The following is a 22509-nucleotide window of genomic DNA, read 5'->3' on the forward strand; positions in this document are numbered from 1 at the left end:
TTGTGTCATTTAAGAAATGCTGGCCCCATTCATTGATGCTACTACAAAGGCTACCCCTTGGGGGATTAAGGAAGCCATATATCCCTGTAGGACCAGGGCTGACCGTCCTCATTCTGTCTCTTACCCAGGAGGTCCTCCTAGCCCTCCGACTGGTTAAACCCAGCCCTCACCCTCCCAAGCACTGATGGCCTTTGGTGGGGAAAGCCCAGGGAGTGTCTGATGGAGAAAAAGCCAGGCCCAATCAGCACTGCCCGAGCCTGTCACTTCGGCAGGGCTAGGGGCCAATAACAACACAAGTACGTGAGATGCCTGCCTTCTTCCCGCCTAATAAGGGAAGGAATGAAGCCCTTACTTCTGCAAGGATAAATATACAAAATCTCCAGGTTGTGAGGATGTCCTTCCAAGTCTCAAACAGCTATTTTTGGGGCAGGTGAGGGCCGGTACCCGGCTCCCGTACCCGCGCACAGCCCCACAGTTGTGGAGAGAGGCCCAGTGTCTGCGGGCCCGTGGTGGCGAATGCCCCTGGGAAGGACTCCGGGAAGGCTGCCCCCAGCCCGAATCCCCCTGCCTGACAGCCACGGGTCAGAGAACACAGAAGGCATTCACAAGATGGAACTGAAAGCAAATTAATTTATAAAAAAAAAAAAAAAAAGAAGAAAGAAAGAAAGAAAAAGGAAAAGAAAAGAAAAAAGAAAATTTACAGAAAACTTTTGAACAGAAGAAAGGTGCCAAGACGCAGAGGAAGAGAAACACGGGGACGTGAGGAACAAAGGCCTGGTGGGAGGGGCCAGGAAGAACCGGTGGAGAGCCTGGAGTCCGGGCTGCCTTCACGTCAAGGATGAAGAAGGGAAAGGTGGTAGGGGAGGCAGTGGAATCCAGGAGCAGAGCCGAGCTGCAAGCTGGGGGTAGGCACTACCCGGGGTCTGGCACCCCTCCTCCACTGTCCCCAAATCCCAGGGAACCCCTAGCTACCAGTCAAGGTTCTGACGGTCTTGGTGGAAGAGGTTAGAGGGGTGACCCACCAAGTCATAAGAAGGAGGTGCTTAAGTGCTTTTTGAAAAATTCAGGTTTTTACAACTCCCCCTCCTCTCTAGCTCCCCTCTCCATGTCTTCTAAGAGCCCAGGGAAAGGGCCCAGGGAGGAGGGACAGGGCCCTTTTTTCCTCTATTACCTACCACAGGAATCCCCAAAATACGTTTCCCCACCAAATACACATACGCTGACATCAACTACGCAGGTGACTTTTAAAAACACAAAACTGACATTCAGGGGGAAAGGGGTCATTGGCTGCGCTGGGGTGGCCTAAAACAGCAACACTGAGGAGGCAGCAGGAGAGATTAGTAGGAATAAACTGGGGTTGGGGTGGCTGAGGGGGTTTAGGAGTGGATTCGGTCACTAATGAGGGACTGGAGGAGACAGATTTTGCACCCTATTCTATCCCCAGAGCTCTCCCAGAACCTTAATTCCCCTTTCCTGTCACCTCCCTCCTCCAAAAAATGTAAAAGTTGGATTTTTTTTTTTTTCTTTTTAGTGGGTGGAGGGAGCTCCAATGTGGCCTTTTTATATCTCTCTACTTCCTTTAAAGGGCTTCGTTGTTGTTTTTTTTTCCATCCATAAAAAATGCAGTAGTTTTGAGGGGGTGCACCCTTAAAAGTGGTTAATTAGAACCTCGTATAAACACCTTTCCCCAGCCCTTTCTTTGAGGGCAGCATCCCCATCCTATCCTCTCTCCCAGACATTAGAAACATCTTTTAAACAGAAGTCCTTGAATAATCCGATATAAAAATGCATGCCTCTGACAGGCATGGTGGGGGCTTTGGAGGGGCAGGAGGAGCTTTCCTTACGTAGTGATGAACTCTCCAGGCTGGGGAAGGGTCCCAGTGGTGGGGAGAGGGCTGTTCCTGGAACCTTGATCTCCATAGGGGGTGAGGGAGAGAGATGTCTGGCTGGCTCCTCACTGTGGAGGTGGCACAGGGGTGACTGTGCCTGGGCTCGGGGCCGTGGGGTCTGGAGGCAGGGGGGTACCTGGGTCTGTGGAGAAAAGGAAGAGGAATCAGCCAGGGTGAGCAGGAGAGGGATCCAGACGCAGGCCACCTCAGACAAACAGAACTGGGCATGGCATGCAATGGGTGGGTAGGTGACCGAGGTAGCCTTTCCCCAACGCCCTCTCCCACCTCACACTGGGAAAACTGAAATACCCCAAATCTTCCTGCCCCCAAGGGAACTCTCTAAACGGGGCACTGGAACGTGATGGGAACAAGCAAAGGGGGTGCCGATCATCATGCAAACGGGTAGCTGTTTTGCAAGTTTACAACTGAGATGCTGTGCCTTAGGACTCCTCCGTGACCCACCAGTGAAAGGCCCCAACGTCATCCCAGAGCTGGCAGCTGCCGGGTGGGGAATGGTGGAGGACAGCCAGAGAGGCCCTTCCCCCTGTGTTCTCATTTACCAGAGCGTTCAGAAAGGGTTGTGCAAGTTCTATTAGCTAAGCCCTTCCCCTACCTGCCCCCGCCCCCGCCCGTCCCTCCGTGTGGACCCCTCTCCCTCCCCCTCCTCCCCTCCAGGATGCTGCTCACCTGGCAGTGGGCTGGCACTGGGCAGGAGGTTGCCCTGAACAGCTGCCACAATGGCAGGGCTCTGGGCTGCGGCGGATCCGAGCCCCGGCCCGAGAGGCAAGGAAGATGGCATGGTGGTGGTCGCCGGCAGGTTAGGATGTAGAGGGTTCGCCATGGACACAGGCAGGTTAGGTGGGGGGAGAGTGCCCGGGGCAAACGGGAGATGGTGCTGATGCCCATGCAGGTTAGGAGGAGGGGGCAGGTTAATACTGATGGAGTCGGCTAGACTACCAAATGGGATGATGGATGGAGCGGGAGGAGGAGGAGGCGGCATGCCAAAAGGCAAACCCAAAGGAGCATTACCCGCCACGCCTGGGTGCCCGCTGCCTGGCACTGCCCCTGGCATCATTGCGGGAGGAGTTGGTTGGTTGGGGAACGGCGAGGGGCCTGGGAACAAAGAGCAGAGACCAAGAAGGTTAGAGGCAGAAAGTCTCCCTGGCATAGCAAGGATGATGTAGCCACGCCTCAGCACCGCTTTTCCCGACCCGGGACTACGTGGTACATCCTTGGAACAACACCTCAAAGATCTGGATGTGGGGAGGAAGCCCTGCTGGCTCAGGGATGTCACAGAGGTGAGCCCATCTGTAGAAATCTCCAGTCCTGTCCTACATCCCTTTCGAGGGCGAATCGGAACGCTCACCCGGAGCCCCCTGGCCAGCAAGCGTTCGGGAAGCCATCACTTACCATGGGGTCCAGGGGGGGGTACCCCTGGTGGGACTGCCCCAGGCTGGGGGGCTCCAGCTGGTTGCTGCTGCTGCGGCCCCGCGGCTGACCCTGCCTGCCCAATCTGTTCAGAGGGGCCCAAGCTTCCGGGGGGAGCCCCGCCGCCAGCAGGGGCAGGGGCGACGGAGGCCGGAGCCATAGCCAGGCTGTGAAGCGCGGGCGGCCCGGCGGTGCCCGCCGGTGGGACGGGCTGGGAGCCTGGCGGCAGGGCTGGCGGGGGCTGCTGCTGCTGCTGGTGCATCTGCTGGAAGTGCTGCTGCCGGGCCCTCATCTCTGCGTACTTCAGCTGCTCCATGTGGAAGGCTTGTCTGTCGGCCAGGAGCTGCTGCCTCTGATACTCCAGCTGCCGGAGCCAAGTGAGCACCGGTGCCCGTCAGCCGCGTGCACGGGCCGCGCCCTGCTCTGCCCGCCGACACACCCCGCCTCTCAGTCGGGCAGCTCCCCACACCAAATGCCAATCTTGGGCTTGGGTGTCCCGGGCCCTGCCCCGTCCTCCCTCCACTATTCCCACCACCGAGTCTTCTGGTGCCCGCATGGCTTCTCACTGCAATGGGGTTCATCTAGTGGGAGCCCTTATTCGTTTCAGCTCCAAAGCTCTGACTCTGGCATTCTTTTCTTTCTTTTTAAGATTTTATTTATTTGAGAGAGAGAGAGAGAGAGCACAAGCAGGGGGAGCGGCAGGCAGAAGGAGAAGCAGCCCCCCCACCCCCCAGCAGGGAACCCGATGCAGGCTCCATCCCAGGACCCTGGGACCACGACCTGAGCCGAAGGTAGATGCTCAACCCACTGAGCCACCCAGGTGCCCCTCTGTTATTATTTTCTTTCTTCTTTTTAAAAAAGACTTTATTTATTCGTCAGAGAGAGAAAGAGAACAAGCAGGGGGAGCGGCAAGGCAGAGGGAGAGGGAGAAGCAGGCTCCCCACCAAGCAGAGAGCCCGATGTGGGTCTCGATCTCAGGACCCTGGGACCATGACCTGAGTCAAAGGCAGACACTTAACCAGCTGAGCCACCCAGGTGCCCCTCTGTCATTAGTTTCATTTGGAAAATGCTTCCAGTTCCTCTTGTCAACTCATGTTCTTTTCTTCCCTCAAAATTGACTAAACACTCACCATTCTTAGGAAGCCATCCCAGATCAACTCTTTAGCCTCTGAGCTTTGCCTTTATTTTGTTATCTCTCAGGACTTACAATCTGAATTTGTCAGATACTTGAAACATTCACTGTTTTTGATGCGTCCGTACTGAATATTGGATGTCTCCAATTAAACCGTAGGTTCTGTTAGGATCCCTGTCTTATATTTCTTTTTATATCATCTCAAAAACAAAATGGTTCAATACCTTGCCCATCCCATCCCCTTTCCAAGTTCACCTCCTGGGTCTGAAGCCCCTTCCCTCTCATCCCTTAAACCTACTCGATGGCTGAACAGATATTTATTTACTGAGAGTCTACAATGTGTCAAACACTGTTCAAGGACCTGGACGTGAGGCAATGAAAAAACCGACTAGACTCTCTGCCCCAGGATGCCAACATTCTGTGGGACCTCGGGCTCCAGGCTTCGCCTGTGGGCCACTGTGTCCCCTACCGCTCAGGGCAAGCTCCTCCTGCTCCTCTATGCTGAAGCCAGGTCACTCTCAGGCTTCCTCCACTGCTGCTGACCCCCATCCTAAACCCAGGCCCGGCTCGGTGTCAAAGTGTGGCCCCTGGCTCCACTGGCCCCCACGGGGTGCTACTCACTGCCTCTCGCTCCCGGTCCATGATGGTCTCCAACTCTTCAAAGTGCCGGAGTTTGATCTCCAACTTTTTCATCTGGGTCTCCACCAGCAGGGCCACCAGTGATTTGATCTTCCTCTCCTCCACAGCGGCCAGGTGCTAGGGAAGGCAGGGAGGGCGGGGAGGGCGGCACATGAGCGGGAGGGCCCACCGGAGGCGGGCCGGGGACAGAGCGCTAGGGCGGAGGCCGGCGGATTTTAAGAAAGAATTTGCTGTGGTCACAACCCACAGAGTAGCAAAGGCTTCATATTCTTAAAAGAACATGAAAAGAAAGAGAGTGGCAAAAGATAAGACAAGGTCAAATAATTAGAGGATAAAAACAGGCCTAATGGTAAAAAGCTTTGAAGAGCTTAGAGAAGAGATGACCAACTCTCCCTCTCAGATCAAACTGAGAAGGAAACGGGCCAGCACCATGGAAGTGAGCGTGGGAAGTGAGATCAGAGCAGGGGGCAGCGCCTTCCCTGGGGGTCTTCTGGGCCCTTGGCCCTCACCTTGGCCTTCACGGCGGCGGCGGCCAGGGCGGCAGCGGCGGCGGTGGACAGATTGCCCTCACCGATGTCCCGCTCCACCTTTGTCTTCCTCTCCCCCTCCGACTCCACCACGTCCTTCAGCACTTCCTCCTGCCCTTCCTTTGGCTCCTTCTCCTTGTCCGGGTCAACTGGGCCAGGAAGAAGGTGGGGTCAGGCCTGCCGCCCATTTCTCTCCCCTAGACACCCAACCACCATGCTGGGAGGCTCACCTATGGGGTCCCCGTCGCTCTTCTCTGACTCCTTCTCGCTGTCACCTTGTTTCCCTCTCTCTTCGTCCTTTTTGGGGACCTCGCTGGTCTTCTCCTTTGTTTCTTCTTCGGCAGCCCCAACTCCTTCTCGGGGTTCCTGAGGTGCCCATGAAAGAAAAGTGGACAGCGTCAGGGTGGCCGGTCCTCACACAGAGGGCCAGGCTGGGAGGCGAACCTCCACCTCCTCCGTCGGAGGTACTCTGGCTCCCCTCCCCACGCTGCCGCGCCCAGCACCTCCACCCTCCCGGCCCAGCTCAGTCCCGCTATACCTTGGGCTCCTTCTTCTCCTCCGTGGCCTGGCCCTCTGCCCGCGCCTCATCCGTCCCGCTCTCCTCTGGGCCCAGGGGTTTGGGGGGCGGGGGGGAGAAAATGGAAATGTCTGATACAGAGTCTGTCTCCGTAAGGCTTTTCCAAAAGCCCGCTCTCCTAGCCAAAATCCTAGTGAGAGGGCCGGGAGGGGGCCGCAGTCGCCAAGGTGGAGTCCTGGGGACCATAAAAGCCCCACCCGTTCTCCCCGTGGGTCTCGTGCTGTGAGGACGAGGCGAGGCAGGGACTCCCAAGGGGAGGCCTCGGGGCAGCCGGCAGCCTCACCGATCCGCTCAGGCTCATCAGACGTGGTTCCTGCGATACCGCTGCTCTCCAGACCGAAGGCCGGGTCTGCCTTGCCCGTCACTTTGGCTGCCTCCTCCACTTTCCGGACGTGGGCCTCCACCAAGGCTGTGGGCACTTCCTCCTTCATCTTGGAGAACTCCTCTGCAAGATCCAGAGAGGACAAGGCTGGGGGCAGGGGCGGGCAGACCGTCGCGGCTGTCCCTGCGAAAGCTGCCTCGGAAGCCCATCTCTTCATCTAGACCCGCGTGGAGCTCGACAGGTGCCTGAGCCGGCGCCAGCGGCAGACAGGGCCAGCAGGGCGGCCAAACGTGAGGGCCTTGCTGGGTCTGAGTAATCAGCCTTTCAAACCAAAGAGGCCAGGACCCCTCCACATTACCTAGGGCCGACTTCGCAGCAGCAGAGGCGACTCGAGGATCGACGACAGAGGCCAGGAAGGCAACAGTGCTCATAACAGGGTTGCCTGACTGACTGAAGGGGATAGGCTGGTAGGCCAGGGGGCCCAGGGAGGCCTCTGAGTCCTCCAGGTACGGGTCTTCAATGGGAAGACGAAGAAAATGCAAGATGCACTCATCCTGCGTGCGGCTTCCCACGTGCTCTGACACTTTGTTCCAGTCATCTTTGTACATTTCCAGTGCCTGGTGGTAGTGGTGGAGACACAACTTCCTTACTTAGCCACTTTCCTTGAAGGTCAACTCCCCCCATCCTACTAAGGGCAGCGGGCTTCAAAGCTCTCTGTGTTGTGGTATTTGTGGATTCTGCTGGGTCCCAGGGGAATCTCCAAGTAGCACTACGAGAGGATACGGAGTTAATGAAATGGCCCAAATGCCTGGCCTGGAGCTGTTCCCTGGGGCAGGTGTGGCAGGCATCAGGGAAGAGAGAGACTGGGGACAAGGTCACGCTCTGCCCACTCACGAGTGCGGCTGGCAGCCTGGCCACTTCCGTTTTCATAGAAAACTCTCCTTTTCCTTGCCCCAATTACCTCCAGGAGGAGCAGGGTCTCCTGTTCCGTCCACTCTCGAGTGGCACTGGCTGCAGCTTTACTCTGCAGGAGAAAGAGGCGGGTCAGAGAGAGGAGCCCGTGACTTCTGAAGGCTGAAGGCGCTCCCCACCTGGAGTCAGCCCACACCTCCATACCTTGGAGGGGACGTTCTTCTTTGTGTACATGTCTGTGCGCAGCCCAAAGTTCTGCATGTCTGTCGGCTTCTCTTTGCCTTTGTCAGGGAAGGTGAGCATTTGCTGGGAAGCAGAGGTCTGCTATTTGTGGAGGGGAAAGGAAGAGGTGAGGACGAGTGACCATGGGAGCCAGGGGCGGACAGAGAGAGAAAACAGACAGAAGGAGCTTCCTTCCCGAAGCCAGGGACACCCCTGGGCGGGGGGGGGGGGGGGGGACTTCCTCCCTCACTGCTGTAGCTCCTCGCTCTCACGTCTCTTCTCCCCGCGCAGGGGCCCCCCAATAAAGGGGCAAATAAGAAGCCCAGCGGGGTCTACACCCCACCTACCAGCTCTGGCTTGCCCTTAGCCGTCTCTGGCACCAGGTCATCCAGCTCTTTGCCCTTTCGCCCAGCCTTGGTATCAGCATCAACCTGGCGGCCCTGGGGGACAGAGCTTGGCGTCATGGAGGCTGGGCGGAAAATGACCAGGCCAAGGCCCTGGAGGCCTCAAGACCAAATGCTGGGCGGCCCACAAGCTCTGGGGGCACTCATGCCACTGTTCCGTGTTCCCTTAATGATTAATTAGATCTGTAGTTGGCATGATCCCCATTTGTATTCACATCGAACTTTATAGGTTCCCTCAGGAGCTGGACAATTGGGTTCTAATCCTAGATTTGGTACTCTGTGACCCTGGGCAAGCCACATAATCTGTCTCCACTTAATTTTAGTAATGTATGGAATGGAAGTGGGAAAAAAATGGAAGTGACAATAATTATGAGGCAAAAATGAAAAAAATGTTGGAAACACAACAAAGTTCAAAAATTTCATGCAACTTAATTTTCCGCCATTTTTCTCTATCTGCTCCATGCCCTACACTGGCCTGTCTGCTCCTCGAGGACAAGGAGCATCTCTTCTCCCTCAGCAAGTCCTCACAGTCTTAGGTGCGGAGGCTGAGAGAGGGTGCTAAACACACAGGGCTGCCTCCTGTAGCCCTCTGCATCCCACGGAAAAGGAAGAAGCCTCAAAACACTCCTGAACCATTACCCTAAAAAACCAGGAAAAGAAAAGTCCAAAGAAGCCCAGTTTTTCCCAGCGCCGCCCCGCCCCCGCCCCCACAGCCCCTCACCCTACCTGCGGGGTCTTGGGCTGCAGAGGCACCAGCCCTGACGGCGTGTCTGCCAAGACATGGAAGTGAGAGGTGGGCGGAGGCCCCATTGGGGTTGGTCGACTCTCAGCATCCACCTGGTAGTTAATAAGACCCCACTGTTCTAGGAAGGCATGGACCCTGGCAGGAGAGAGGTGGAGACAGGGTCACGTGGGGCCGCCAGAAAGGGCCAGAGGTGGGGGTGTAAAGCTCCCTTTCCCCAGCCCTCTTCCCTGCCCATTCTACTCGCTGGCAAATCCCTAAATGCCAGTGACACCCAGGCCTCCGTCTCCAGTCGGGACCTCTCTCCATATCCGCCCACCTAGTAATCATCTCTTCCAGGAGAGCCAGGAAAATTGAACCAGGATCCTTCAACTACACGCGCACTCCTCCTTTCTTCCACACGCCAGAGAACGTCACTGCCATTCCCTCAAGTCACACACATGCCCTGAACGTGAACTGTGCCTTTCTCTACAAGTGTTTTTTTTTTTCCTGCTTGTTCCTCTACGCTCTTTGCTGGCAGCTCTCCTTCTGCCAAGAGACCTCTGTGGGCAGACATCCTTACGGACCCCCTCCCCTCAGCTGCAGACCCACCTCATGATGGCACAGACATCACCGGCCAGGTTCCTGCGGCAGGCGGTGGAGGTGAGATACTCTTGGGGGTTCAGCCGGTACGTGTCAATCATGAAGTTTCGATAAGCCAGGTAGCTTAGGGGAGAGAGAGATGAATGAGAGGAAGAAAAATAAGTCTGCTGAGGACTGAGGGGTAGGAAAGGTGATAAAAGAGCTGATGGTTCCTCCTGTGTGACAAAGAGAACAGAGTGGATTGTCTGCCTCGGTAAACACTGCACGTCTACTACGTGCTAGATGCAACGGGTTCAACCGTTGCCACATTTTCCTTGATGGCAGTTGTTCAGTTAAATGAATCATCTCAGGATGCCCGGGTGGCTCAGTCGTTAAGCGTCTGCCTTCGGCTCAGGTCATGGTCCCAGGGTCCTGGGATCAAGCCCCACATCGGGCTCCCTGCTCTGCGGGAGGCCTGCTTCTCCCTCTCCCACTCCCCCTGCCTGTGTTCCCTCTCTCGCTGTGTCTCTGTCAAATAAATAAATAAAATCTTTAAAAATAAAATAAAATAAAATAAATCATCTCCTTGGCTGTACTTGGGGAAGTTTCATCAAACTTTTGAACAAGCAATCAAAAAGCAAGAAAAAGTGCCCTTATTTCCAAAGGCAGGTGTTAAGGGGAAGTCTCTATCCATGCATCCAACTAGTCAGCATGACGTGCTATAAAGAATATATGTTTTTGTTTCTTAAGTAAGCCCCACACTGGGTGTGCAGCTCACTGAAAAAAAAAAAAAATATATATATATATACACACACACACATATGTATTTATATTTATTTCTATTTTTTATTAGAGAGAGCGTGCACAGGGAAGGGACAGAGGGAGAGAGAATCTTATTTTTTTTAAAGATTTATTTGAGAGAGGGGCGCCTGGGTGGCTCAGTTGGTTAAGCGACTGCCTTCGGCTCAGGACATGATCCTGGAGTCCCGGGATCGAGTCCCACATCAGGCTCCCTGCTCAGCAGGGAGTCTGCTTCTCCCTCTGACCCTCCTCTCTCTCATGCTCTCTGTCTCTCATTGTCTCTCTCACAAATAAATAAAATCTTAAAAAAAAAAAAAAAAAAAAAAAAAAGATTTATTTGAGAGAGTGCACGGGAGGAGGGGCAGAGGGAGAGAATCTCAAGCAGACTCCCCACTAAGCCCAATGCAGGGCTTGATCCCACAACCCATGAAGTCATGACCTGAGCTGAAATCACTAGTTGGATGCCTAACCGACTGAGCCATCCAGGTGCCCCAAGGGAGAGAGAGAATCTTAAGCAGTTCCATGCCCAGTACAGAGCCTGATGCTGGGCTTGATCACATGACCCCAAGATCATGACCTGAGCCAAAATCAAGTCGGACACTTAATTGACTGGGCCACCCAAGCGCCCCTAGAATATATATTTTGAAGGTGGAAAGCTCTAAGTTCAAATCCCAGTTCTTCCATGATGGCCTCGGGCAAGTTACTTAAATTTTTTGAACCACGGTCTCCTAATCTGTAAAGTGGGAGTGTCTGCTGAGGAATAGAAAGACCTGTAAAGATCTAGTACAGTGCCAGGCACATTTCAGCAGCTCAGCAAATGGTAGCTATTGGGTGGTATAGCATGAAGTTTGAGAACATGAGCCAGTCTAAAGGATTCAGATCCCGGTTTTTCTACTCACTGGCTGTGTGACCTTAATCAAGTGACTTAACCTCTCTGTATCTCAGTTTCCTAATCAGTAAACTGGAGAGGATAATAGCACCTACTTCTAAAGCTGATATAAAGATTAGTCAATGCCTGTAAGACACTCAGGATAGTGCCTGGGAGATAGTAAGCTTTCAGTAAACGCAGGCAATTATCACTATTTACTATCTCACACGAAGAGAACCAAGTGTAGAACAATTCTAGATCCAGCCCTGCCTACAGACCAGGTTGAACTCCTGTCACCAGGTCGTTACTCCCTTTTCCTCTGGAGAGAGCAAGCTTCTTCATATATACAGCTTTCCCCGGGAGGAAGAGGAGAGAACCATACCAGGCTACAGGGAAAGAACCATGGTGGAAAGGCAAGATGGCCCCAGGGAGGGGAAGCTGAGGAACAGCTGGGAAGCAAACCCATTCAGTTCCCAGGGAGATCAACACCTTCTCCCCCTTCTCATTATGATATTTATCCTGGAGCATCCCTAACCATAGAAGATTGCCAAGACTCATTCAAAGCCAAACAGGTTTGGCTTGAGGCAACACCTTGGCGAAGACGAAGACTTCCAAGCCCCAAGCCTGCACTTTACACAACACTTCTCTCCATAGAGCCTTCTCCAGCCCTTAGTTCAGAGTCTTGGATCTTCATAGTTCCTCCTATTGTCTTTTTTTTTTTTTAAGATTTTATTTATTTATTTGACAGAGAGAGACACGGCGAGAGAGGGAACACAAGCAGGGGGAGTGGGAGAGGGAGAAGCAGGCTTCCCGCCGAGCAGGGAGCCCGATGCGGGGCTCAATCCCAGGACCCTGGGGATCATGACCTGAGCTGAAGGCAGACGCTTAACGACAGAGCCACCCAGGCGCCCCCCTCCTCTTGTTTTTCTATTAAAACCTACTCTCAGGGACCAGCATGGTCATATACATTTTAGTCAAAGCTATTATGAATGCCGGGGATATCTGCGTTTTAGATATCTTAGTAATGATGGATTGGAAGGCTCTGGACTCTGTTGAAAGAAATGGAGGCATCAGAGCGGGTACCCGTTTTGTACAGAAGACCATGCTTAATCCTGCCCCCAGGCAATTCTAGAGAGCAGCTACTGTGGCCATGGTGCTGGGCTGGGGCTGCCCGTGGGCAGAGATCACGTCTTGTAAGAGTAGCCCGGTGCCTGGCTCTTGGAAGGAACTCAAGAAATATTTGCTAAACAGGATATTGCTGGGTCAGGAAGGGTGATCAGGGACAGGAGGGAGAAAGAGAGTCGTGTGCTGAGGTTTCCTTACATTTCTGGAGTCTTGGACTTGTTCTTGCCGTTAAAGAACTCGGGGAGAGCCCTCCGCTCAATGGCATGAACACTGCAAGAGAAGACATAATACATTCAGAAGGCACTGGTGGAGAGATGGGAGCCTTGGAAGGAAAAGCCTAGAAGGAAGGGAGGGAGGGAAAACAAAGCAGTTTTCCCTTCCTTGGGGAGAACTTCCCCCAGGGCACTAATACTCAAAGAGACCAGGAACTCCCCTAAAACCGAACTGTTCCCCAGTCTACCCGGCTGATGAAGAAATAACTTATGTGGAGACAGGAAGAGGAACAGCTCGTTGGCCCCTGGAGGCAGGGAAATAGAGAAGCAGTGAGAAGCTGGAGCAACAATACCTATTATAGTCAAACCAGGCAGCGTAGCTGGGAATGATGATGTGGTGGGTCTGTTCAGTCACGTTGTCCTCATGTAGGTCTGGATTCTTCGTCTGCTCCCCCTTGTTCCCCGTACTGTTTTCATCTTCATCCTACAAGTATGGAGGCTGCTGGACACTCAGCATTCCCATTTTGCCCCTGGCAACCCTCTGCTTCTCCCACACCCCAGGAAAGTGGGAGCACTAAAGATGGGTATAGGAATGAACAGTTATACGCCCTGGAACTTGGAAAGGGTCAGAGTTTTGAGTTTTGAACAACAGCTAGAACTAGTCTAAGGTGGGAAAACTCCAGGCAATGGAAAGCTCTGGGTAGAAGGAACTTAATAAGCACAACTCAGAATCCCATAGAGAGGCAGAGAGGGCCTTTCTAAACTGGCTCCACCTTGCCCGTGGTCTCCATGCTTTCATCCTCCTGTTCATCTGAAAGAGAGAGACAGCAAAAGAGAAGGTTGGAGCCTCCTGAGGGGCAACAGGACCCCACTCTCTGAAAAGCCCCGGCGGGCTAGGGGAGGCTGGTGGCTGAGCCTCCCTCCTCCTTACCCAGGTCAGTCATGGTGCCTCCTTTGACTGGGGCGGACTCTGAATCCTTCTTAGTGTTGACTGCCAGGAGAGAGACAGTCATTTTATCAGACAGGTTCTGCCCAAACCAAGCCCCTACCTCTCTACTGTTAACAATTCTAGAGACCTCGTTCCCCCGCAAAAACTTTCTCCATCGGATCACAAAAGGTGGTAACTCCCTCCAGGCGCAGTCATTCTAGCCCTTGAAACTCACTTGCCATGCTCCCTCCTTCCACCGCCAAAAATTCACTTAACTTTTTTCCTATAAAGAAGCATCTTCTACTCTATGGACACTCATAAAGCATTCCTCTCTCTGCCAGGCCCCTCTTATCTCCATCTATGTGTCTGTGAGCCCTTAATGGACCGAGACAGAGTCTGACCAAATCACTCTGTAGAGGAGTGGTTGGATCTTCAACCTTTTTTTTAGAGCAGAGGGCTTCCCTTAACTGAATCCGTACCCACCAGCTCAGGAGAAAACAGAAGAGAGCCGCTGTGCTCTCTGCTGTGGTTGCCGAGGGGCTGGAAGCCGGCCCTCCTCTCTCTCCGTGGCCCCCCTCCCCGCCCCTGAAATACACTCCTGGGTATCTGGAGCTCGTCTACGGAATACAGGTGGCAGTCCACCTTTGCAGCTGCTCCACTCTCTAACACTGCAGAGCAATGGTCTCCAAAGTGGGGTTTTCACACGGGATATAAGAGATGGTCCACTGGAATTCAGGCAGAGAATCGCAGGACTTCTCTTTATATTGGTTTTTTTAATCTTATCCTTTACATTTTCCCACTTTTAGGTAACGTTTGCATGTGTCTTATAATGTTCCTAAAATAGCCGTATAGTAGCACATACACAGAACTTGTGCTTAAATAGTTTACTGACAGGGCTGTGTGATCAGAAGCCGTCTGGAGAGAACTACCGCCAGGCACACGGCACAGGCCACGACGCTGATACGGACAAAGTCAGAGCACTGTCCGTGGTGATGAAAATAATTTTAATAACCAGCTAAATGGAAGGGAAAGATCCTCCAGACCTGAAGCGGGGTGAGGGAACTCAGCCCTGACAGAAGGTAGGTCCCAGGAGCTTGGTGTGGCCCATACCTGTTTTAGGCAACGTCACCTCCTCTACATTGGGGACTGGTGAAGGCTCATCCATGTCCTTTGTCAGGTCTTCTTGCTCCTCCTCTCTGTGGCCACGCTTCGACTTGGTGTAAGGTGTCGAGGGACTGGGAAGGAAAGGGAGTGAAAGATAACCCAGTCATCCCTGGACAAGGAGTCCCTGGAAGTTGAGGTTTCAAGGGCAGCGAGCAAGAGAGAATCCCAAAGGTGGAGCTGAGCACACACAGAAACCAGTCACTACAGAGTACTGGGAAAGGCAAGGGCTTTCACTTGAAGATTTAGCTCCCTCTGAGTTCACTGGGGGCTGCAACTAGAACTAACAACCGGGCAGCTAGATTCGACCTCATCCTCCCTCTCAGGACACCTGCAGGGACCTGGCCTACCCTGCTCAGGGCCAGGTGGCTACGGGGAGGCGTTTGTCCTTCCTGCCTTCACCATGGTGTGGAGAGAATGGCGAAGGTGGGGGCAGGGCAGGGGCCAGTATACCCTTTCTTAGCGTTTTTCTTCTTGGCTTCCGGGGTTGGTGAAGGAGAGGGAGAGCGCTTCCTCTTCTTATAGTTCCCCCCTTTCTTGTCCCGTCGATCTGAATCTGGGCTGTTCACCTGCAGGTTGGAGAGTGGGAACAAATGTCAGCCAACAAGCCCCACTGAAGACCTGTCCCAAGACTTAGGCTAAGGGATCAGGGAAGAAAGAAGAGGACTTTTCACCTCATCCGTCAGCGTCTTGGCTGAAATCTTCTTTCGGCGGGAGACGGGGCTTTTGTCATCATTTACCTCATAGTCTTCCTCGTTCATCCACTCGTTGAAAGTGTCTGTGTCCAGAATCCACTTTGCGTGAACCTGAAGTACAAAGGCAGGCTGTGCTGGGGAGGAGCCTGAGAGCCACAGCTGTCTCAGTGCCCTTGACCGAAAAGCCCAAGGACGCGGGAGCCCGGGCTTCACCTCCGAAGAGTGCTCTGGTCCCGGTCCTCGTCTTTTTTTTTTTTTTAAATATTTCTAAGGAATACCTACACATAACGTGGGGCTCAAACTTACAACCCCAAGATCAAGAGTTGCACGCTCTACCAACTGAGCCCCCCAGGCGGCCCCTGGCATACTTTCTGGGGTCAGGGGACAAGAAATGCTCACCTTCCTAGGTTTCTCAGGAGTTGGAGCATCTTCCACAGATGCTTCAATTTCACTGGCTGGGATCCACGTGTCGTAACTGCCACGGGAAATTGAGTGTGAAGTACGACCAACAGGACGGAGTCACAGAAAAGTAAAGTGTGTATCTTTCACCTTTTCCACTTATAAGAAGCATAGGGTTGTTGGGTTCTTTTTTGCTATGACTATTTTTCCAATTACACTTGATCTTAGCCAAAAGGCTGAGAAGCGATTATTTTTCCAATTAATATTGGGATTCCTTCCATCACAAAGTAATAAGAGCAACTCCAAAAAAAAAGGAAAGAGAAAAAAGAATAACCCCAACACAACTACTTGGTATATATATTTTTCCCAGTAAATTTTTCCTGTATGATTTTGTTTTTACATAATTGCAATGTCACTAGATATTATTTTATAATCACACTTTTTTGCATTTAATATTTATCTACAAATTATCCATGTGATTTCTTTTTTCCCCCATGTTATTTCTATCAGTTCGATGGCTGCATAATAGTCCACTGAGTAGATATACAAATTGCTGAAACATTTTCGCACTGTTAGACATTTAGATTGTTTCTATCATTTATCACAGATTATACCAGAATAACCATTTCACACATAAAGCCCCAATCTTTTTAGCCTAACCCTCATCGAGTAAGTCCAAACCTCTCCCAAGACAGAAAATTCTCATAATAGAGAGGAGGAGAACAAATGAACAGACCTAGAAATAACCCCAAAAGAGTGTCTGCTTGCTTTGCTAGATGTTCTAAGGCTTCTCAGTCTGGCTCCTATACTTAAACCTGTCCCAGGACCCTGTCCTCACCTGTCAGGATAGTAGCCCCAGTGCAGAAGAACCTGCTTATCCCGCTTCATGACTGGCCGTACCCATTCCTCTGGGGACAGAGACAGAACAAGGAGAGATATAAGCTAAAGGGATACACAGAAAATAACTGTACACAACTCGTGTTGCAGCCAGGGACCTGGAAATAGGAACGTAAGGCAGTAGGAGGGCTCAGGGCTGAAAGGAGAGAGGAGGAGCCCAGGCACTGTGCGGGGGCTGAACAGTCCCCCACTCCTAGTCCAAGCCGTCCACTGCAGAGGCCAGGAAAACCCAGGTCTCACCTTCTTCCAGGTTCCCTGGGACAGGATACACAACATGGGAGGCATTGTTCTTATCTTCAGTGACTGTTCCCTGGATGGCATGAGGAAAAGCAGGTGAATAGTCCCCTCTGAATTACTCACAGGTGTAAATGAGCCAAAGTAAGATTTAACCACAGATCTGCCTTCCTAATCATATTTTGCTCAGAATGGTATTAAAGTTAATTTGCATTCTTTAAACACACACCAGCTGAGACGCAGAGGCAAAGAGCTGGGACAGTGCTAAAATGAAGAAAAACTAGGGGCGCCTGTGTGGCTCAGTCGTTAAGCATCTGCCTTCGGCTCCGGTCATGATCCCAGGGTCCTGGGATCGAGCCCTGCATCGGGCTCTGTGCTCTGCGGGAAGCCTGCTTCTCCCTCTCCTACTCCCCCTGCTTGTGTTCCCTCTCTTGCTGTGTCTCTCTCTGTTAAATAAATAAATAAAATCTTTAAAAAAATAAATAAACATAAAATAAAATGAAGAAAAACTAAAGAACTAAAAGTTGCTACAGATAATCCTCCGAACAGATAATCTGCACATGGGAAATGTAAAGTTGACTGTATGTCCCCAGCAATGGCATCTGCCGGTTATTACAGAGTTCCAAGGTAAAGGTTTCATTTCTCTGAAATCAGGCAATCTCTGGCTTTCCTAATCCTCAGGCCAAGGCAGTCTCTAGGAACAGTGATTCAAACCTGTCAAGACCGGGAAATGGGAGGAGTGAACTGAGAAAGAGACGCTCAAGGCTTTAACTCTAGTCTTTTTCCAAGTAGGGAGAGCGCCTTTGCAATAGAAAACATGTCACCCAAAGGGATGCTTATTGTACTGAAAACATCAGGAAAAGAGTCATGGAGTTTCCAAAATGTCTTCTGACCCACCCACTCACCTGGTGTCTCTTGATAATGTCCTTTAATTTCCCTAGCAGTTTAGGTTCAATTTCTGGGCACAGAAAAATGTTAGGTCGAGACAGGCAGTTATTCTGTGGGGAGAAGAAATAGATGGGATGAGATCATGGGGAAGGCGTGTTTTAGATTTTCACTGAGGGAAAGGAGATGGACGGGGAAGGTTCTTGACTATTACCTGCACCAAGGACTTCTCAATGGTCATGAACATTTCCACGTTGCGGTCCATGCGTGATGGATTCTGGAAATCGTAACGCCGCCTTGAGAAGAGGCAACAATCTAGTGAGTGGTTTAGATCAGGTCTGAAGATGAGGTTAGGGTATGTGACTTTTTAGCATGGGAAATCAGGAAGCAATGTTGCTCACAACTGTTGCCAAAATGGCCTGGGATCTGGGGTTCACTAAGCTCAACTCCATGAATCATTTTGTACTTTATCCGAAAGGACAAAGAAAAGTTGAGATGCCAACCGAAGAATCCCCTTTCCTCTACAATACACACACCGACGCACACATACATGCTCATTCACTCTTGGAGACTATTTTGGCTCTGACTCTCAGCCACTTTTCTGACCCAGCAAGTCAGGCCTACCGACCTAGCAAAGTAAGAGACTCACAAGAATGTCTACCTATGCTCTCCCACCCCCAGAAAGACCTAGGAAATCATAAAGGGGGAGTCCCCCTAAAGGTAAGAAGCATAGAGAAGAAGGCATCTCACCATCCCTGGTCACTCTTGAATTTGTAGGCAGCTGCAAGTATGTGGCACAGGGAGCCTCCTGCTTTGAAATCTAAGAAACATTTGATCTACAAAATTGAGACAGGAAAGAAGTTTGTGAGAGTTACATCCTAAATTCTCTTATTAACAATCCTTTCACAAAATCCCATACTGAACTAATCTCTCTCTCAAAGCTGGAATTCTTTTTTTTTTTTTTTAAGGTTTATCTATCTATTTGAGAGAGGAAGAGAGTGTGTGGGGGGAGAGGCAGAGGGAGACAGTCTTAAGCAGACTCCTCACTGAGCACGCAGCCTGATGGCAGGGCTCAATCCCATGACCCTGAGATCACAACCTGAGCTAAAATCAAGAGTTGGAGGCCCAATCGATTGAGCCCCAAAGCTGGAATTCTTTAACCTCTATGCCACGGTATCACGTGGCCTGGAAGAAGTGGGGGAGAAAGAAATCAGTATTCACAAAGTCCCAATTTGTGCCACATACTTACTGGGTTACCTCATTGACCATTACAGAAACCCTATAAGGTAGAGATATTAATCCCATCTGGAGATGAAGGAACAGATACTCAAAAGGTTTAAATGGCTTGCCTAAGATCACAGAGATACCAAGTGGCAGGGCTAGGATTTGAACACAAGCCTACGTAAATTCAAATCCCGTACCCTTTTAACCGTGCCATTAGAGTTTCGTATAGGAGCTTAGACACTCTCAGATAACCTGTTGAATGAAGTATTTCTTTTTAAGATTTTAAGCAACCTCTCCACCCAACATGGGGCTCGAATTCGCAACCCCCAGATCAAGAGTCGCACGCTCCACGGACTCAGCCAGCCAGGCGCCCCTTGCTGCACGAAGTATTACGAAGACAAAGAAAGGGAGTGGTAAATTGGGGACTAGGGAAGCCAGTAATGCCCTGACCCGGGATGGGGATAAGAGGCAATTACCCAAATCTCAAAAAGGATGAAATTTACAAAAAACCCACAACTCCCTCTCCAGTTTGGAGAATTCATCTCTGCGTTTGCACTCACCGGCAGTTTTGTGAGCGGTGCATTGCTGACATGTTTGCCAAAAACTTCTTCCTGAAACTGTAGCAACTGTACAACCAGGCTAGACAAGGACTTGTTGGTAGGTGGTTCAGCTTGGATATACTGGGGAAACAGAGGCAAAGGGAAGAAAAGCAGACCCCAGATAAATTGTCCACTATCTCCCTTATTTCTTCCCAGGGGACTCTGGAAGCATCTGGGGGAGAAAAAATAGTGTCTTTTTCTCCCACGTGTCTAGTTTTTATCATGAAAATGGCAGAAGGGAAGCCCTCTAAGCCCCTCACAGGAAGTTGAAATTCTGCTGACCCCCAACTGAGCCTGCCAGCATTGGGTGCTGGAGGCAAGTGGGGCTTCCTAGTCCTTCTCAGCTACACTCTGAAATCCGAGTTGCAGGACCCTGATTTCTAGCCAACAGCACTGAGGGCAGTAAAATTCTGAAGGTTCATTAAGTTCAGGCAATGGAAGCAGTATCTTTGAGGCTCTAAGCAAGACAACAGTGTATTTCTTGGGGGTAACTTTGTGAAAGGCCAAGACTCTCCCTATAACGTAGCCTAATAAGAAAGGTGCAAGGAAGTGAGGCAACGCAAACGGACTGAGAGCGTAAGCTTGTGCATTCTGCTTCTGCTAGGAACTGGGCACAAATGTCTTTGTAGGCTCTCCTAGATGGCAAGGACCAGCTACTACCCAGCCCGGTGAGAGACTAAGAAAACATCTATCCTTTCTGAGGAAACTGTATCTGAGACAAGCAACCCTGGGCCTCCTTACACATTTCCATGTTATGCTACCTAGTATCCTAGCCTCCTGTTCTAATTTAAATCTGAGCCAGGAGGCTAACTTTCTCTTTACCTTTTGACCCCTGTTTCCTCAACCCTAATCACAGAGAAAAGTGCTCCTCTCAGTGGGAGATGTAAAGAGAGCCTTGAAGGAAAAGGTAAACGACAAAGAGCTAAGAACTTGAAAGCTGAATTTGAAAGCTCACAGGCTGTCAATCCCCCCAGGGCCAGAGACTAAGCCCCTAGACTGTTCTCCCTTCCAAAAGGTCAAAGGTGGAGGCCTGGGAACCAGAGCCTCACGCTGGGGTAGAGGCAGACCACAGACCCAGCAGCTGTTTGTCAGGATTCTGACATTCAGAGAGACCTCCGAGATGGGGCCAGAACCAGGATCAGAGGGGTGTACTCCTAAACCACCCATCACACTTCTGACAGGCTGCAAAGCTGGGCAGGAAGAACTGGGGAGCTAAAGGAAAGCCAGAAAGAGAACCTCTAACTGGGGGTAGTGAAAAGGAAGAGGCAAACCATCTCCATAGAAAACCCCCATGCATAGATGTTCCTTTCAACCAGGCCTAAAGACAAAGACAACACCAGGAAGAGGTTTGATAGAAAAGTCAGGTAAGGCTTTTTGAACCCTTTGTTCACTACCTTATTCTATCTCCAGTTACGGGCTGGGGGGCTGGAGATATAAAGCGTGTCTTAGCCTCTGAACCCCAAACCAAAGGCAATGCAAGGCCAGGTGGCCGGGTGACTTCATTGTGAAGCTGAGGAATGGTTTAAAAGGTCGCTGCCCAGGAACTGCTACAACCTGACTCCTAAGGGGTTTGTTGCCCCTTGGATGGAGGTGGGGGACGAGCGGTAGAGACAGGTGGGGGGGGGCTTCTTCAGGCTGATGAGCAGCCAAAGGCCTGCTCTGTGGCTGTTTACCCTCCTGCTTTCATCATCTCTCCGAACATACACAAAGCACTAGGGAGGCCTCAGCCCTGCCGGTACCTGGCTCCGTGGGGAGCTCTGGCGGGCACCGTGGCGGGCACGCTGGGGAAGGGGGGGGCATCGGGCACCCCGTCCACCCTCGGCCGCCTCTCCCGGAAAAGCCCGGAAAGCTCTGGCCCAGGGGAGGGTGGGCGGCTGGCACCGGGACCCGCCGGGCAGTGGAGAAAAACAAGGGGCAGAGGGCGCAGGAGGGAGGGCGGGGGCTGGAATCCCAGGCTGCGGGGGGCGAGCGGGGGGGGGGCGGTAAAAGAGGCTGGGGGAGGGGCGCGGGCGCCGGCGGGCGCGCAGGGGCTGCTCCCGAGGCCGCGGGGGAGGGGCCGCGGGCCGCCCGAGGGTGGGCAGGATCCGGGGGGGGGGCTGCGGGGCCGCGGTCCCTTTGTCCCGCCCCCGGCCCCCGCGCGGCCCTGCCCGCGTACCTTCTTGTAGTTCTTGCCGAGCCAGAGCCTCACGTTGTCGAACTGGGTCACGGTGTCCGCGGCCTCGTAGTACTTCACGTTGGGGCCGCCGTCCTTCTTCCGCACCGCCATCTTCTCGGGCTCGGGCCCCGCCGCCGCCGCCCGCCCCGCTCAGCTCAGCTCCCGCCTCCTCCGCCTCCTCCTCCGCCCGCCTCCCGCCGCCTCCCGCCGCCGCGGCCGCCGCCTCCCGCCGCCTGGGCCGGCCCCGGCCCGCGCAGCGCCCCCTGCCGACCGGTCGGGCGCGGCGGCGGCCAAGCTCCCGGCGCGGGACCCACCCTGGCGGCCTCCCTGGCGGCGGCGGCGGCGGCGGCGGCGGCGGCGGCGGGAGTGTTGGGAAGGCGGCTGCTTCCTGGAGGGGGCGCCCACTCCCCTGAGATCGTTCTCTTCCAGACGCGAAGCCGTTCCTCACTCTTTGCCTCTCAGCCCAGGGAGTGGGGTACCTCTCTAGCTTACCCCAAGCGGACGTCCGTCGCTGGAGGAACCCCCAGCTCATAGCTCCGAGTGGTCCTTACCTTGCACATTCCCAACCCCACGGAGCCCTTAATCTCAAGGAACCCCAGACCCCTTTCCCCAGGAAGTTCCTTTCTTTCTTCCATCCCCAGGACTTCCCCGTTTCAACTCTTCCTGAGCCTCCCTCACTCCTAACACCTTGCCTCAGCACCCCCTCTCACTCCTTAACCCGAGGAGTCCTCTAGCCGCCACCCCGGGGCCCAGCCCCTTCCCTCCAACTGATTCCTCTGCAGGCCCCGCCATCGCCTTCTAAATAGCTTTGCGCTCTTTGAGACCCCGATCGTGTCTGGGCGGGAGGACACTCCCCGCTCCCTCCCTGGGTCACCCGGCCCACCCGCCTGTTCCTTTGAGTGGCGTAGAGGCGAGGTAAGGGGCGGAGGGCGGGGGTCACAGGGTGTGTGTGTATGGGGTCGGGGCCGGCT

At 52.8% G+C, this 22509-nt stretch overlaps 1 protein-coding gene across 7 annotated transcripts; it reads right to left on the minus strand.

Moving 5' to 3' along the window:
• Positions 1 to 612: 612 nt before the first annotated feature.
• Positions 613 to 21713, minus strand: SMARCC2 (SWI/SNF related BAF chromatin remodeling complex subunit C2). 7 transcript variants are annotated; one of them, XM_036077431.2, is made up of 30 exons: positions 21539 to 21712; positions 19345 to 19464; positions 18311 to 18396; positions 17775 to 17856; positions 17581 to 17673; positions 16682 to 16751; positions 16383 to 16452; positions 15545 to 15620; positions 15125 to 15256; positions 14904 to 15019; positions 14400 to 14524; positions 13293 to 13352; positions 13135 to 13172; positions 12715 to 12845; positions 12348 to 12419; positions 9386 to 9499; positions 8779 to 8932; positions 7996 to 8088; positions 7631 to 7747; positions 7476 to 7538; positions 6873 to 7131; positions 6476 to 6637; positions 6154 to 6218; positions 5846 to 5981; positions 5598 to 5764; positions 5071 to 5205; positions 3300 to 3681; positions 2919 to 3002; positions 2577 to 2642; positions 613 to 2031 (listed from the first exon to the last, which is right to left on the minus strand). In XM_036077431.2, exons 1-30 carry the CDS (start codon positions 21647 to 21649, stop codon positions 1955 to 1957), a joined length of 3456 nt encoding a protein of 1151 aa, XP_035933324.1. In that variant the 5' UTR covers positions 21650 to 21712; the 3' UTR covers positions 613 to 1954. The 7 variants fall into 7 exon arrangements, with proteins under 7 accessions (XP_035933324.1, XP_035933323.1, XP_035933320.1 ...); XM_036077430.2 differs by having other exon boundaries at positions 7631 to 7750; XM_036077427.2 differs by having other exon boundaries at positions 2577 to 3002; positions 21539 to 21713.
• Between the last annotated feature and the right edge of the window lie 796 nt (positions 21714 to 22509).

This window comes from Halichoerus grypus, chromosome 6 (genome assembly GCF_964656455.1).
Source record: "Halichoerus grypus chromosome 6, mHalGry1.hap1.1, whole genome shotgun sequence".
Classification (NCBI taxonomy): Eukaryota; Metazoa; Chordata; class Mammalia; order Carnivora; family Phocidae; genus Halichoerus; species Halichoerus grypus.